Source organism: Pempheris klunzingeri, chromosome 5, assembly GCF_042242105.1.
Source record: "Pempheris klunzingeri isolate RE-2024b chromosome 5, fPemKlu1.hap1, whole genome shotgun sequence".
Classification (NCBI taxonomy): domain Eukaryota; kingdom Metazoa; phylum Chordata; class Actinopteri; order Acropomatiformes; family Pempheridae; genus Pempheris; species Pempheris klunzingeri.
The window spans coordinates 3,402,710-3,418,509 of NC_092016.1; the positions used below are offsets into that span (position 1 = coordinate 3,402,710).

Below are 15,800 nucleotides of genomic sequence, written 5' to 3' on the forward strand. Positions count from 1 at the left end.
GCTGAGGGGTGGGCTTTTGTTCGACTGCTCTGATTCTGAGACACTCTGACTGATTATTTCCCTCTGCTCTCCACGGATGAAGCCGTTTCATGGCTGTGTCGTCTCTGACATCTAAAATAAAGTGTCCGTTTATGTTTCTCCCCATACGTGCTCTCATTTGGAGCAGGCCTGTGTGCTATAATGAATGGTTGAACCAGTTGTGCAGCATGCAGAGCCCCGTCATTACCTGGAGTTGCACCATAGCCTCAGTACTCTGATGTGCACTTGTTTTTGCCGTCCTCCACCCGCCCTGAGCAACAATGCAGCTTGTCTGGGAGGCTTGAAGGTAATGTAGGCCATCCTGCACGCTGAGTCTCCCAGGTTTCTCATGATTCAGTGACCAGGGCCCAGAAACAGTGACGCATGAGCAGAAGATGTACCAATCTTTGCTGGTCTGCGTGTTTAAACTGACCATCACAGGAAATGATTCATGTGGAGGGGGCGAGCTCTGTGGCTGCAAACTCTGGGGTGGAAGTGAAAGTGACCACGGCGCTGTGTTTTCTCGTTGCCTCTTATCGTGTCATGTTTCACCAGAACGAAAAGAGGACCTTGAAGCATCTTCCTCTTTCCCTAATTGGAGACTCATTTCCTTTTGGATTTCAGGGTAGGAGGGAGGTGCACTAATGCGACCGAATGAAAACTGAGAACCAAGATAAACTCCTGCTATCGAGAGAGAGAGAGAGAGAGAGAGAGTGGAAAAACAGGGAGCAAGATGATGTGAGGGGCTGCCAATGACTGCACAGCAGCAAAGCCCTCGCATTGTTATTGTGCCCAGCCTGGTTGGATTTGCTGAAATACAAGGTCTGGTACACACAATAGGTGGGGTTGAGGCAAACAATACAGGCTTTTCCTCAGAAAACAAATCAAAATGTCAAACGGACATTTCTTGGAAACTGTATTCCCGGTTGACCACGTACAGTAAGCATTTCCCCTTAATGAAACACCTCATTTTCTTGCAACTGTGTAAAGGAAAAGTGGCCGCAGGACCCGGTCGTACATGCTGTCACCCCGTGTACGGAGTCAGAGGTCAAGGCTGAGATCTTTTCCACCTCAGCGTTTGAGTGAAGTGTTTACTAGCCTGTAAATAGAGCTTGTCAGACCTCAGACATCTGGTTGGGGCACATTTTTCTTATTTTTGTCCAATGATCTCAGATTTTTGGACGACCCCACTCCCCACCCCGCTCCCTTTTACAAACATGAACTCTGCCTCAGGTTGGATTAAGGCCCAGACAACAATAATACTAAAGACAGAGCTTAGAAATTCCTACAGTCCCTCAGTGAATGCATTAGATACGGGTCTTTCCCCAAGCTTATATCACCTGTGAACTTTAAGAAATATGTTTTTTTTTATTCTACTGGCCCTCCCAGCCCTCATCTTGCAACCATAAAATGATTGTTTTCTATCTCTCTTGTCCCATCTTGCTCCGCAAAACCTTTTTATATCCATCTTGCTTAGTAAAAACGCTCTTTAAATGAATTTCACTCCATTAATGCTGTGTCTGGTGTTTCCCTGAAGTCAGTGGTTTGCTAAGTGGGTCGACCTTGAAGATCCCAGACCTCCGTCTTTGCAGTCTCTCCATCTGTCCTCGCTGATCACGGAGAACATAACGCTTCCTCTTCCTGTCACTTGAGCGCAGCCACTCCTCAACGACCACGTCGCCAGGGTTGGTTTCATGACTCATGGTGACGATAGTCAACCCCGCGAGCGTCTTGTCTTCTTCATCTGTTGTTTCCTATCAGAACCACAACAAGCTTTCATATCTGCTCATGTACAGTATTTCTTCCACTCTGTACATTTGGCTTTTTATAGATTTTTTTATTACCCTGAAGAGACTAAAACAAGTCTATCAACCCTGGGTGCATACATTAAAGCTCACAATAGAACATGTCACTAACTAACACTTGCTAATTAATCTCCAGATATCACATTTTATTTGAGTGTCTGTAGACTGTTTTGGCCCCTTGTAGACCTGTCGAGCTGATTCCAGATCGTGGGTCCTGAACACCACAAGCTGAGATGCGGGTGCAGCCTCTCCGGAGCTGCTGAAGCCTGCGAGGTGTTGGAGGGACGACGTGATGCTCACATTTAAGTACCACACTGTCAGTGGAGCTACTTGGCAAGTTGGATATGTTTCAGGCGAGGAAATACTGTTGCTATGTCAAATAAATTCTAAAAGGTTACAGTCACACTACCTCCTGCACTGGGTGTAAATCACTTGCTGCAGAATCATCCAGCATCATTGTGGATGTATTATAGGAACCGAATGTCATACCCCAACATGCATATGCCAAAAATGTTTTCCTTCCCCCTGGTCTGCGTCTGTGCTGTGCTACCCTCTGCAGATGGAGTCACACACACTGGTTTGCAGTTAGAGGTGTCCTGTGCACAGGTTTATGGGCATTTCTTTTATAATGGCCTAAAGGTCTGCGGGGAAAAAAAGCTTTCAGGGCCACAGAGAGTCGTGTTGTTGCTTTTGGCCTCAGACACAAATTGGCAATAAGGCTGACTCACTGTTCTGTTTCCATCTCTGCTAATCGACATTTGCAGTGTTTACACCGCTTTACTTAGTTTAACGAGCCGAGAGGAACAACAGATAGCAATTTCTATTGAGGCAATATTTATTATGGGATAAATTCAGTGTTGGTTTAGTCTCTTCAGGGGGATTGTTGCTGCCAGTCCCATCCCTTTTAAGGTTAAAGTGACGATCTAGGAGAATAAAAGTCTGAGAAAGTCGATGAGAAAATAGACAGCATATCAATTTTAGATTCCAGTACTCCTTCAGAAACATTTAAGAGCCACTGTCCAAAGCGGAGCCCAAAATATGGGCGCAAACATACAATTCAACATTCCCTCTGCTGATTGTCAAATGCCACCCCTTGTTGAATAGACATGACACTGGTAATTCTCGTGGCACCCTTGTTTTGCTTTTCTTTGCTTTTTTTTTCTGGCTGTGCAGCGACCAGTGTCTCAGTGTTTCAGGCCACTTTAATTGAAGTGCTGCAGACCTCTTCATCTCAAAGCCATTTGGCTCCATCCGACTGCAACTGTTTTTTATTAAATGTATTTTTACGCACATGTGCACAAATGTCCTCATTAGCTGCTGCCCAGTTTTGTCCATCCACAATAAAAGCACGTCAGGCTGTTGACATGAACCAGAAGTGACAGGCCTGCAGGGGGGTAAGTGACCAAGTGTTCAGAGTAAACACTTTACCTGTAACTGCACATGTCTGATGTAAAAGCTTCTACAAAACCACATTCAGCAAACATCAGAAAAGTCTTTCACACGGGGAGCCAGATTTTGCATCTGCATCGAAATCCTCTGTTCTCCATGCAAAACATGAATGCATCCTGCCGGTCGTGACATGTTTGGTTCTTCCTGGTCCAGCGTTGCGAGGGCCATTATTAGGCCCAGACTTGCTTTGCTTTGATCTTCCCAAAACGCCATGGCGCCCCCACCATTCATTACGGCGCAGAAATTATGCATGGGGAACTGTCAGTCTGCAAGCATTACTCAGCCTGAGCCCCTTTGGGTCTGATCGGAAAGTAGCGGAAGGGGGAAAAAAGTCATTTTAAATTAAGAGTTAAAAAAGGATTGCATCCCATGTGGACATTTAATTAGTCCTGACATTTTACATCTCCAACCTTTTCATGGACAACCATAACCAGGGCAGCTCAGAGAGAGTGATGCGGTGTAAAACAAGCTTTGTTGTTCGGTACATTCTGCCCTCAATTTGACGGAAATGTATCACATTAATGACAAATAATTTGGCCCAATCTGCCCCATCCTCTTCACATTTGGAGCTCTGCGGCAGAAATGAAACTCAGAGGTTATCTCGGCATTGATTACTTGAAAATGAAAAACGTGGATATCTAATGCACAAAACAGAGCGGCAGATATTGATCGCTGTCCTGCAGACACAAATCCCTGCATAGAACTGTGGGACCAACGGGAAATAGAGGTGGAAACTGGAGAATCAATGAGGATGATGGAGCCATTAGTGACACTCTGACCCTGGTGAGGTTTGATTGGTTCGTGCAGCAGTGTTTGGAAAGTGGGACTGTTGATGTTGGGTAGCTGTGCAGTGGTCACGGGGAAAGCTGATGGTAACGCCTGTGGTTGTTCTGTTGACATTTCAGACGCAGGTTTCCTCGCTCTTGTTGAAGCAGGGCTGTGCGTCTCTAAGCGTGTCTGTTGTTCCTGCCCGCCCTATTAAGTTCTACTCTTTCATTTTCCACAGTTCTGCGGTGTCCAGTAGTTACTCAGCAATAGCTCCTCTGGATTGTGTTCAGCTGACCGCACCTTGAGAGCCAAAACTGCGGGCAGATCATCTCTTATTCTGGTTCACATGTCCTGGGCAAAGCTGCTTTAATGCAAACACAGTTGGGGGTGTTTCTGTTGGCCTTGCTCAGGTTGTGGGAGAGTAATGTAGGCCGAACTTGTCCTTGGCTCAGATTCATATCCTCATTTATTCTACACAGTAACGACAAGAGAAGAGCAGCAGAGAGCTTTTGATGTAATTGATGTGAAAAGTTGATAAAATTTAGCATTTTTGTTGTATCAGTTACAGTTTGAGGTTTTGATCGAATTACTCACGGTTGTTTTTTAATATTTCCACATTTGTAGTGTGAGCATGAATAGTTGTCCTTCCCTATGTGTTGGCCCTGTGTTCATGCTCTAAGGAGGATGAATTGTTATCACTTTGGTGATCTTCTGACTTTTCATCAAGGTCAATGATTCCTAGATGACATTCCCATCAGCCTCTGCTGTTAGTGCTGATTAGTAAATGTTAGCATGCCAACACCCTGAACTAAAATGGTAAATGTGGTCAACTTTATACCTACTTATCAGCAACAAGGCTCCTGTTTGGCATCAATATCTCTGAGAGGAAACATTAACCCTGTTCACTCATGCTGTTGCAGCCTTAGATCACCAGAGTACAGCTGAAACACACAAACTCACACAAAACACTTCTTCTACTCTTATAATAATAATTCATTATCCTTCAGTCCATCAAAATGATGTAACTGGTTTGGCAGTGATGGAGTTAGAAGTGTTTACTTCGACTCACCGTGGCTCTTGGAGGCCAATGTATGTTGTTCTGAACTATTGTTATTCTAACTGGAGTCAGTATTTGATTAACCTGATTTCAATAGTGTTAACCGATACATTTTTTTGAAAGCTCAAACACGAGATGCATCATTCATTTATCAGATGTTTGAGTGGTCCAGTTGAATAAGATACTGCACACAGAACAGACTGTCAGCCTGTTTCAGGTTCACTTCCTGTTGGCCACATTGAGGCTAAACCTCAGGCAGAGAGCCTGCAGGACGCCTCCCACCACCCTGCAGACGAGGTCGACATTTTCTCTCTGCTCGCAGCCTCGGATCAATAACCACTCGCTGTTCATCACTTATAGAGTCATCTGTGTCTCCCGGGGGGGGGGTTGGTTAGCTGCATCCAGAAAGGATGGAGCATAGAGCCAGATAAAAGTAGCTCAGCACAGCACAGTTTACTCCTAATTTATAATAAGAATTCATGATACACATAAAAGGTTGTTGTTAAATTTGCACATAAGGGGGTGGCAGTGACCTTTTGGTGGGATGTGACTTTATCTTTAAAAGGTCCCGTTGTCCTCTGCTCAAAATAACATATATTTCATCATAAATATGATCACAAGAAGGGCACAAAAAGAGCAAAAGAGAAATACAGCAATTACTTTTGTGCCAAAAGGGAAGTAATGCAGATCTATTAAAGGAGGCTCGTTTCTTCAGCTTCATGAAAACATGTAAAAAAATGCTTTTTAAATGGGATGTTTTGTTTTATAATTAACCTCTTTTGCTGGTTACATGTCAAATGAAGAGCTCACAGTGACAAACTCTGAGAATTACCACCCAAGTTTGCTCCCCTCAGTGCGACATAACGTTTAATCATCCTTCAGCTCATTGTTTTAGTTTTAGGGCCTACAAATCTGCTGTCCTTAAGTGGCCAAAAAAACAAGCTGCTTTAACTACTGCTGGATCTGCAGCTTATTATGTAGTTAAGCAAGAAGGATTTGAAAGAGGAAAAGAGATGGAAAAGGGAGATGTGGGAAAAGTGGATAAGAAACAAAAAAAAACACACACACCAGCCTCCATTATGATCCTTGACTGAAGACAGATCTTACACAGCAAACACAGTAAAATCACATCCAGAGGATACAACATGCACGCGGCATTAATTGATTTCAATCAGCCCGTAACCATAGCAACGGAGATGGTCAGATGATGTCTGATCGTAGTGAGAAGCGGGTCTTCAATCAATACAGCTGCCCACTGTGGTCTTTTTCTGACAGTGATGCTCCATTAGTGTGTGTGTGTGTGGACTGTGTGTGTGTGTGTGTAGGTGTGTGTGTGTGTGTGTGTGTGTGGACTGTGCCAGGCGGAGAGCGGTGCAGGAGGAGGTGATGTCATCCCCCATTGGGGAATGTAACCGTGCAGAGGATGTGGCTCTGCATCGTGTCTTTAACACACACACACACTGTATTGACCTTTGGAGGGGACCAGTTCAGGGTGTGCCCACATGCGTGTTGATGGCATGTAAAGACATAAATTCCACATGGACGCTGCTGAAGTTAAAATGTGCTTTCCTCCTCCTCCTCTTGTCCTCTCTACTTCCTCTTCCTCTCCTCTCTTGTTCTTCATATCCTTTCTTTTGTTGTTTCTCTTCTCCTCAAATCGGGTCAAGCAAGAGTAAAGATGCAAAACAGAAGAAACAGGAGGAGTAAAGACGAAAAAGGGGTTTTACTGAATTCTGTATTTTGAAGATGTCATTTATCCTCCACATCACATGTGGATTTTGTTGCGTCAGAAAAAACCTGCAGATCTAAGTGTCTTTAAAGTATCCTTGTCAGTGTAGATATTTAAACTTCCAATTGCATTTTCACACACACACACACACACACTTAGAGCGCTGCACTGAATGACTCTCCACTCTCTGTCTCGGTGTGCACAAGTTTCTGGCAGATGTTTGTGTCTGTGTGGGCTCAGTTCCTGTGAGCTCTGCTGGCCTGCTGGAATTCAGGAATTCACACACACACACACACACAGAGCATTTATTATATAGCTTCTTTTTTATTTTAACCAGAGAACGTAGCCTGAACACCCCGTCGTGGGCCTAATAAAGGAATATCTTACCTTATCCTATCTTATCTTATTTTCTGTTTTTCCCAGACAGCCTCCCATTAAAATCAGTCATGATGTTGTACACACAAAAAGTAGCGGCCACAAGTTTTGTAAGATTAAATCCTGCATGATTTCTCAGCTGATCGCTCGGCTCACCTGGCCAAGTGCGGCTTAAAGTGGGTGTGATTGTTGGATTGTCAGTTTCTGACTCATCTGACAAAGCAACAAGCGGCTTGTTTGAAGCGCACACAAGCTCCACTGGAGCAGTTTTTCAGGATTGTGTATGTTGCTAAAGGGCACTTTAACTTTAACTGTAGATGCTGGAGGGAAAAATGTCGCTGATTTTTGTGAATTTGCGAAAAAAATGCTGACCTTCAAAATGTTAAACTTTTCAGGAAGAAAGAAGTGCTTGCAGGAGGTTTAAAGCGTTTTCATGACGTCCCAAGAAGTCTTTTCTCAACCTGATGCACAGATAGGCCACTTTATTTATGTGTTTTATTTTGAAAATCCAGGAAAATGTCACTGCTTATTTAGATAATTTAAAAAATGGGTGAAACCAGATAAAAGTCCTGCACACAAATACAAAAGAGATAAAAATCCAGGTGGCGGTTGGACTTCAGGGCTTTCATACCAGCCGTATGCAAATCATACACTCCTTATTTGAATATGGGGGACGTTGGTGAGATGTGTGAACACAAGGCGTGGTGTTTGTCTGAGCTGATGTTTTAGGAGTGTGTGTGTGTGTGTGTGTGTGTGTGTGTGTGTGTGTGTGTGTGTGTGTGTGTGGAAAGCATCAGTAGCTACTGTGGGTCTGCAGCAGCCACCAGTGAGGAGTAAAACCCACAGGGAGTTTAAAATATGCCTGTAATCCTTGAATGATCCTCTCTGATGAGTGATCTGGGGTGGGAGTGAGTGTGTGTGTGTGTGTCTGCATGTGTGTGAAGGCAGAAAAGAATTAACTGTGTGTTAGTCAAAGTTAAAAGTGCAGTTTAACCATGTAGTTCCTATTCTGCAGTGCAATCATGCTTGGTTTAATAAGTGCAGTTCTCGGACGGGGGAGCAAACACGCCGTCTTTGTTGAAAGATTTAAAGTTAAGTGAACTTGTGTTTGTGTGTGTTTATGTGTGTGTGTGTGTGTGTGTGTGTGAGCAGTGTCGAGGAATGCTGAGGTTTGGTGTTTATTGCTGCTATACTGGTGAGAACCGACTGTGGGAGAGAAGGGGGTGTTACAGTTTACCAGCCAGACTCTGAAGACCTGCGAGACAAGTTGAGCCTCTCATCTGTATTTAATATCTTGGATGTGTGCCTGTCCCCGGCAGCTTTCTCTACATTTATACGACCTTAAAGACTCCTGTCTCCTCTAATGCATTTGTTATAGAGACACAGTAATTCGCCGTGTGTTTGCTGCACTGCTGCTGTAAAACATCCGTTTTTATTCTCTTTCTGTGCCAAAGAATGATCTGGATGTGTAGTATTTTCAAAGATGAGAAACATACCTCTTCATCTGGAGAGAAAAAAGGCTGCTATGTCCATGTCTGACCAGAGGACAGAAGAGAAGCTCAGGAGTCTTTTTTTTATCAAAGCCCCTTTTCAACCAAAGATTTCCAGGATTTATGAAATCACAGAAACTGAACTAAGAGTCCATTTTGTACATTCCTGTTCATGTTTCCACTGCATCCGAAGAACTTTCCACTGCTTTTCGACTGTGTGAATGAATCTGTACACTAGTTGTAACGTTCATCAACGTTCACTGCTGCAGATTCTCCCCTGATGGTTCCTGGGCAGTCTGCAAAGTGCTTCACCTAGAACAGGGACTTTTAAAGCAGAGGAACTAAATTCAGTTAAGTTGAGTTGAGTAAACTTTAGAAACGAATCAGGAATGTACCTCTGTGAGCTCGTACTTCAACGGGACAGACAGACTGGTTCACAAAGTACCGTACATTCAAACAAACCGCTAAATATTCTGTACGTTTAAAGCGCAAGACATTTGCAATTCAAAGTCAGATAACCCCAATTTATGCAAAATACCTTAACGGCCACAAACGAAATGTAACTTGAAGTGACGTTCAGCGTTTTACGATATTTGAAAAAAGCTTTTTCTTCTCATTTCACAGACTTTCTAATAAACTAATTTAAGTGTTTCACATGTAAACAAGCAGCTCGACCTGTTTGCATTTTCCATATTTACAAAACCAATGTCTGTCTTTCTCTTACTTAGCAACATTTTGCACAGTAAAAAGGACTAAAAAAATAAAATTAACTTAATGTTCTCCATCATTCGGACCACACGTGGATCAAATCTGCTTTTGATCATGTACTTTATATGTGCCTTATTTCAGGAAAGGATTCTCATTGTTCCTTAGTCAATATTAAGGACATAAGACGTCAAGCGTAGCTAATGTTGGTCATATTTTATGGTTTTATCTGAACACAAAAACAAATAAATGCACTTTCTAATATTCTGCTGCAGCTACTAATGGACACAGTGCAGACGATGATATTTCGGAGCGTCCAAAGCAACAAATGCATGTTTGTCAGTATTTATTCAGTGTAAAAATCCTCTGGAGTTGCAATATCTGTGCAGATTTTATGCTTTTCTTTGTCTTGTATGACATTAAACTGAATCTCTTTGAGTTTGAAAGGGTTGTAGGAAACTGTGATGGACAGTTTTTTGTCTTCTGACATTTTTAGACACTGATCAGTTAATCAATAATGATAATAATCGTTAGCTGCAGCCCTTTCACATTCTCTATCTTTCTCCTCTCTATGTTCCATCCTCTCCTCTCAGCCGGACTCTTTAAATATTAATGCCTGTTTGGAAGGAGCTCCGTTTTCTAACGTTAGCACTTGAGTGATGCCTCCGAATGGCTGCGACCCGAGGCTGAACCAGTTAAAAGACTGGCACGCTCTCATTAAGACGTCCACTTCTCCTCCAATCTCTCTCCATCTTAAAGCACAGGCTCTTTCCTCCACCACGTCAGCTCGCGGCCTCATCTCAGCACGCTGTCAGACGCTGTCAACATGCTTCTGACTCGACCGTGTCAAAACAAGACGTAACGGACGTTTAGCCTCCTCCGCTTCACCGCCTCTTTTTGTTTGTCTTCTTTCTCCAACTTTCCCTTTCTTCTCATCTCATCTCGTCTCGTCTCCTCCCTTCCTCGCCGCCCTGACCTGTATCACTTTCCAGCTTCATCCATCATCATCACAACTCCGTCAGCAATAGCTTTGGCTGTGAGCGGCGAGCGTACAGTATTGAGGTCACGTCTATCCATTGTACCCGGCGTCCAGAGGCTTCGTGTCTAACAGCCGTCCAGTTCCTGCCTGAATGACCTCACCGCGTGCAGCTGTTCGAGGAAATGCCAGAAAAGTTTTTCCTTCTCCAAAAAAGATTTCTCAGCCAGCTTCACAGCTCCACACATGTGATTTGTCTGAGCCTCAGCTGGTATGTAACCTTGGCTCTTCACTCTGACCTTTGACCCCCGAAGACCATCAATCAGACGTTTCAACACAACCTTCCAGCTACCCCTCATGCCTCCTGCTGTCCAGCTTGCTGGTTCGTAAAGTCTCAGCAGACACGCTACTGAAAGCAGGTTCATTTTCTTCAAACTCCTCTGGAGAAACGCTGTCCGCTGATTTTCTGCTCTGCTCCAGTCGGCCAGCTTCTTAGCGGTGACACGAGGGCCCGGCGACGACAGTCATAAGTCACTGTTTTCCAGTTTAATGACTCGCTGAGTTGGACTGACAGCTGAGCTCAACCGGCTGCAGAGAAGCTGATGAAGACGAATCAGCAGGAGAGATGAACAAAAGCTAGAACGGCTGCGTTCAGTGACTGTATGATTATATCAAACTTAAAAAAAAATAAAAAAGCCAGCAGGAGGAATGTGGATATACAGAGCTTCTCTATTTATCTAGACATCTCTATTTCACGAGAAGAACAGAAAAACACATAAATCAGCACAACTTAATAAGATGTTTTGTCTCTGGAAGTTGGTTTCAGCTGAACTTTTTGGTTGCTCGTAGTAACCACTGATAGTAGTAGTCGTTAAAGTTGTAATCTCCAAGATCTCCGTTTTTGGACTTCACTCTAACACAGATCCAAACGGCATCCTCTCTGTTGGTTGTTGGCTGTTTGTCTTCATCTGTCTTCATCTGAACGTCAAATTAGTTTTGTTTTCGATGGATCTGCACTTCTGCACTTCGTAGTCGTCAGTGTTTTCTTTATTGTTCAGCCAATAGTACCTGTTTATTGGCAGCGATGATTTAACAGGCATTTATCTAAGTGAAAATCTTAAAGTCATGCCAGCATACGACAACAAAACATTTAATTTAAATAAGATTGTTATGATGGGTGGCAGGATATTCACTCCATTTTTTGGGGTCAAGCTCAGCTTTGATAAACTTTGATGCAAGAAGTTGCGCCATCGGACCAGAAGTGAACTGTCCTGACCATGCTACACGATATCAGTGTGATATCAGCTCGCCTCAGGACGTCCCGACAGACTAGTCGACAACATGATGAAGCAAAGAGGAATGATGTTGTGGGTGCTTTGAGGTGGAGCCGTGAAACAGAGGAAAAGCCACAGTTACTTTCTTTTTTCCTTTTTAAGCTTTTCCGAACACAAGAGAGCAGGAATCTAAGACGCCACTGTTTCCATCCCGATCACACATGCTGTGAAGGAGGGCGAGCTGAAGTTGGGACTAATGTGTGTGCTCAGTCGTGTTTCTCGGTTGTGTCACGGCAAGAATGTATTTGTATTTGCCCTAATCTGACGCAGTGACCATCTGAACAGACCAACACTTTGTGTAGTCTGAGCCCAGAATTAGAGGGAATCCAGAAACATAGTTTATGATCTGTGTCGCATCATCCACTTTTATTTAATGCTCCTCTGTCACGGCCATATATTCAACCATGCCTCTTATTTGTATCCCAAGTCTCTGCCTTACTCACTCGTTCACTACTCCCTGCGTACTGCATTAGACACTCAGTGGTTTACTCATTAGTGAGCAGTAAATTGAGATTTTGGACACTTTATAATCATCATTTTGGATCTCTGTCACATATTTGGCCAAGTAGGAGCCTCCAGTGTTCATTTATATTGTGCTTTATTTGTACAAGCACAGTTATCCCCAAAAGGACCCCACCAGGCAGAACAAAAGCACCACGAATCCAAACTGTATTTACATTTCTGCATAATAGACTTGAAACTCTCACCTTTTTACCCGTTTGAACAGCTCGTTAGTGTCCCCAGTCGCATGTGACGTTTTGAGTCTTTTGAGTGTACCGTCTTTTATCTCTGTCTGCTCAGCTCTGTCTTCTCTGCCTCTGCTCTGCCCTTCATCTCTCACAGTTCATCCCTTTGTTGCTTACAGACTCCCAGCTGCTTATTTCCTCTCTCTGTGTGTCTCTGTCTGCTGGTGGTGGGCTGCTGCAGACTGCTGTAGGTGGTCAGGATCGCTCCAGACAGCGGGAGGGAGAGGAGGGTTTGTCTGGGGGCGCTTAAAGGACGACTGGCTGGCTCGTCCTCTCCTCTCTCCTCTCTCCTCTCTGGCGAAGAAGGGGAGAGATGATTTTAAATGAGAGCAGAATTCAATTTAGAGAGCCTGGACAGCGTTACATGTTTTCATCAAAGTACTGACAAAGGTTCAGTTGAAAAATGGTGTAAATTTGTTTATTTCAGAAGGTTTTTACGTCACATAACTTTTCTATAACTCTAATCGACAAATGTACTTTAAATAAGGAAAGTATACCCAAATTATGCTGCAAAAAATCCAAATAATAAGCTTATAAAATATTGTAAAAATCTTGGTTTGGTTTTTCAATATTGTCATTCAAAGTAAAAGCAACCAACAATGACTTTTTTCCTTAGTTCAGTGAGATAAACAAAGATTTTTTCGCTTAATTTCTGTCCCACACTCATCAGCATATTTTACAATTCATCTTTTTTTCAACATCAGATTTGAGGCTCTGAAACTGTATTCTGTGTGTGTGTGTGTGTGTGTGTGTGTGTGTGTGTGAGAAAGAGAGAGAATGAAGTGCTGTGTTCACTATCAACAGGGAAGTGGTGAATTACACCATTGTACTCTCATTACAGCCACTTTTGTGTGGAAGGTGGCAGCTGTTAATCTTGGCACACGGCGAGAGCCCTTGGATTATCATGAACACACACGCACACACACGCACACACACACACACGCACACACACAAAGGGTGGGTGGCTCTGATAAACTAGCCAGTAGCCTTTTAAATTCATGAAGCTGCTGCTGTTCCTCATTGTTTTGAGTAGCTATCAGTTCTTGTCTCTCTCTGACTCCGTCTCATGCCGCTCTTTTGTGGCGTTTGTGATAGTGGTTCCCTTTTACAATCCAAAACAGAAAGCTTATTGAGTCGTCCCGCTCTGTCGTGGGACAGATGAAATCGCCATGACCCTGTTGTGACTCAGTGTACTGGTAATGCCCGAGGCTGTGAGGACATGAAGTGATGTCCGAAACCACTCATTTCTCCTTTGAACCTGTGTTGTTCTGCTGCTTTGCTGCCATGTTTGACCTCTTCTGTCTCTCTGTCTCTGTCCTCCTCCAGTTGGGATGTCCTGAGTCAGTCCTCCGGGCCCAGAGAGCGGTGTGCTGATGGGACCTGCTGCGCCACCATGAGCTTACAAGATGGCGGCTGCAGCTACGCCAGCAGCGCCAACATGGCCACCGCTAGTGGCAGCATGCGGCGGCGCCTGGAGGACCAGGAGTTCACCCTGCGCGTCTATCCGGGCGCCCTGGCTGAGGGTACCATCTACTGCCCCGTCAGCGCCCGCAAGAACACCACAGCTGCTGAAGCCATCGAGTGCCTCATCGAACGGTTGCGCCTGGAGCGTACCAAATGTTATGTGTTGGCTGAGGTGAAGGAGTTCGGTGGGGAAGAATGGATCCTGAACCCCTGCGACTGCCCCGTCCAGCGGATGATGCTGTGGCCGCGAAGTGCCCTGGAAAACCGCAGCGGCCTGGGCAGTGGCGACGACTACCGCTTCCTCCTGCGGGAGAAAAACCTGGATGGATCTATTCATTATGGCGGCAGCCTGCAGATGTGGCTGCGGGTGACTGAGGAGCGTCGGCACATGGTGGAAAGGGGCTTCCTCCCCCAGCCTGCAGGGAGCGACCCTCCGTCCGACCTCTGCGCTCTCCCGGAACTAACCGAGCGCGCCCTTTTGGAAAGTCTTCGGGCACGTTTTCGCCAAGAGAAGATCTACACTTACATTGGGAGTATTCTTATTGTGATTAACCCCTTCCAGTTCTTGCCAATCTACAATCCCAAATATGTCAAATTGTATGACAACCACACACTTGGGAAGCTTGAGCCCCACATTTATGCTGTGGCAGATGTGGCGTATCACGCCATGCTACAGCGACGTAAGAACCAGTGCATAGTCATTTCTGGCGAGAGCGGGTCTGGGAAGACTCAGAGCACCAACTTCCTCATTCATCACCTGACTGCACTCAGCCAGAAGGGGTTCGCCAGCGGGGTGGAGCAAATCATCCTGGGAGCGGGGCCTGTGTTGGAGGTAAGGAACTCACCTGTACTACTGAGCTATTAAAGTTACAGAGCACTATGTATATGAAGTGGATGCAGCCTCGTGACATCAACCACTGGTTTGTGGACGGCTGTTTTGAAGCCTTGAGTTTCGCTCGAGAAATGACGCTTGATTGTTTTTTCCCAACCCAAAATTCTAGGTTTACTGGCCTCTGATTGGTTAGGTTTAGGCATGACCAGCTCACAAGATACTGGTACATAATTTATTGTCCATCTTACTCTAAACAAGACCATAATTTATAAAATGAACATCATGCTGTTGCGAAGAAGACTTGAAAACGGTAATTGAGGTCATAAACTCATTAGAAAAATATTAAGTGAGAAGGAACTTTTGCATTGGCTTCACTTTTCAGACCCTGAAGCTAGGTTAACTTTTCTTTTTGGGGCGGTCGTGGCTCAGAGGTAGAGCGGCAAAAGATCGGCGGTTCAATCCCGGACTTCCCTAGTACATATTTTGAAGTGTCTTTGGGGAAGACAAGAGGCTGGACCCTCCTGTGTGAATGTAAATGTAGTGTAAAAGCGCTTTGAGTGCTCGAAATGACAGACCATTTATACAGTCTATGACTTTGACTAATAATCTAACAAAGGAAAAGATTATTTGATTGCGATGGTTCAGATCTGTATTTTCACTGTTACCTGTTTCACTGTCACCAGCAATGTCTCAGAAACAAATGCATATAGACACTTCGAACTCTCTTGGGTAAATGGTGACAGGAAAGATATCTGGTGATGAATGATGAAGCTTTCGGTGTTGTTGTATGCATTCATGCTTTGAGTGCATTGTGACTGTAGACTGTGAGACCACCTCAGCTAAGTCTAATGGGCCTTTTTCCACGTTAGGAATTTTTGTCTGACACTCACAAACCTTTTTTATGAATTGAGGAACTTTACCTGCAGTTTGATCCAGAGGAAGATCTGTCTAAATTTAGTTTCTGATCTATACTTCCTGCCCCCCAAAAGGGCAAACGGGAATGTGATCAGAGCACTTTCATGTTCCTGGGGGGAAGAGAGACCATGAGTTAA

The 15,800-nt window shown here is 44.3% G+C and overlaps 1 protein-coding gene across 1 annotated transcript in view; it reads left to right on the plus strand.

Moving 5' to 3' along the window:
- The window catches only part of LOC139201893 (unconventional myosin-IXAb-like), a 129,946-nt gene that overhangs the window by 16,918 nt on the left and 97,228 nt on the right, over positions 1 to 15,800 (plus strand). The window contains exon 2 of the mRNA XM_070831330.1: positions 13,779 to 14,748. Coding sequence (XP_070687431.1) covers positions 13,846 to 14,748 — 903 coding nt within the window. The 5' untranslated portion in view covers positions 13,779 to 13,845. The remainder of the gene's footprint in view (positions 1 to 13,778; positions 14,749 to 15,800) is intronic.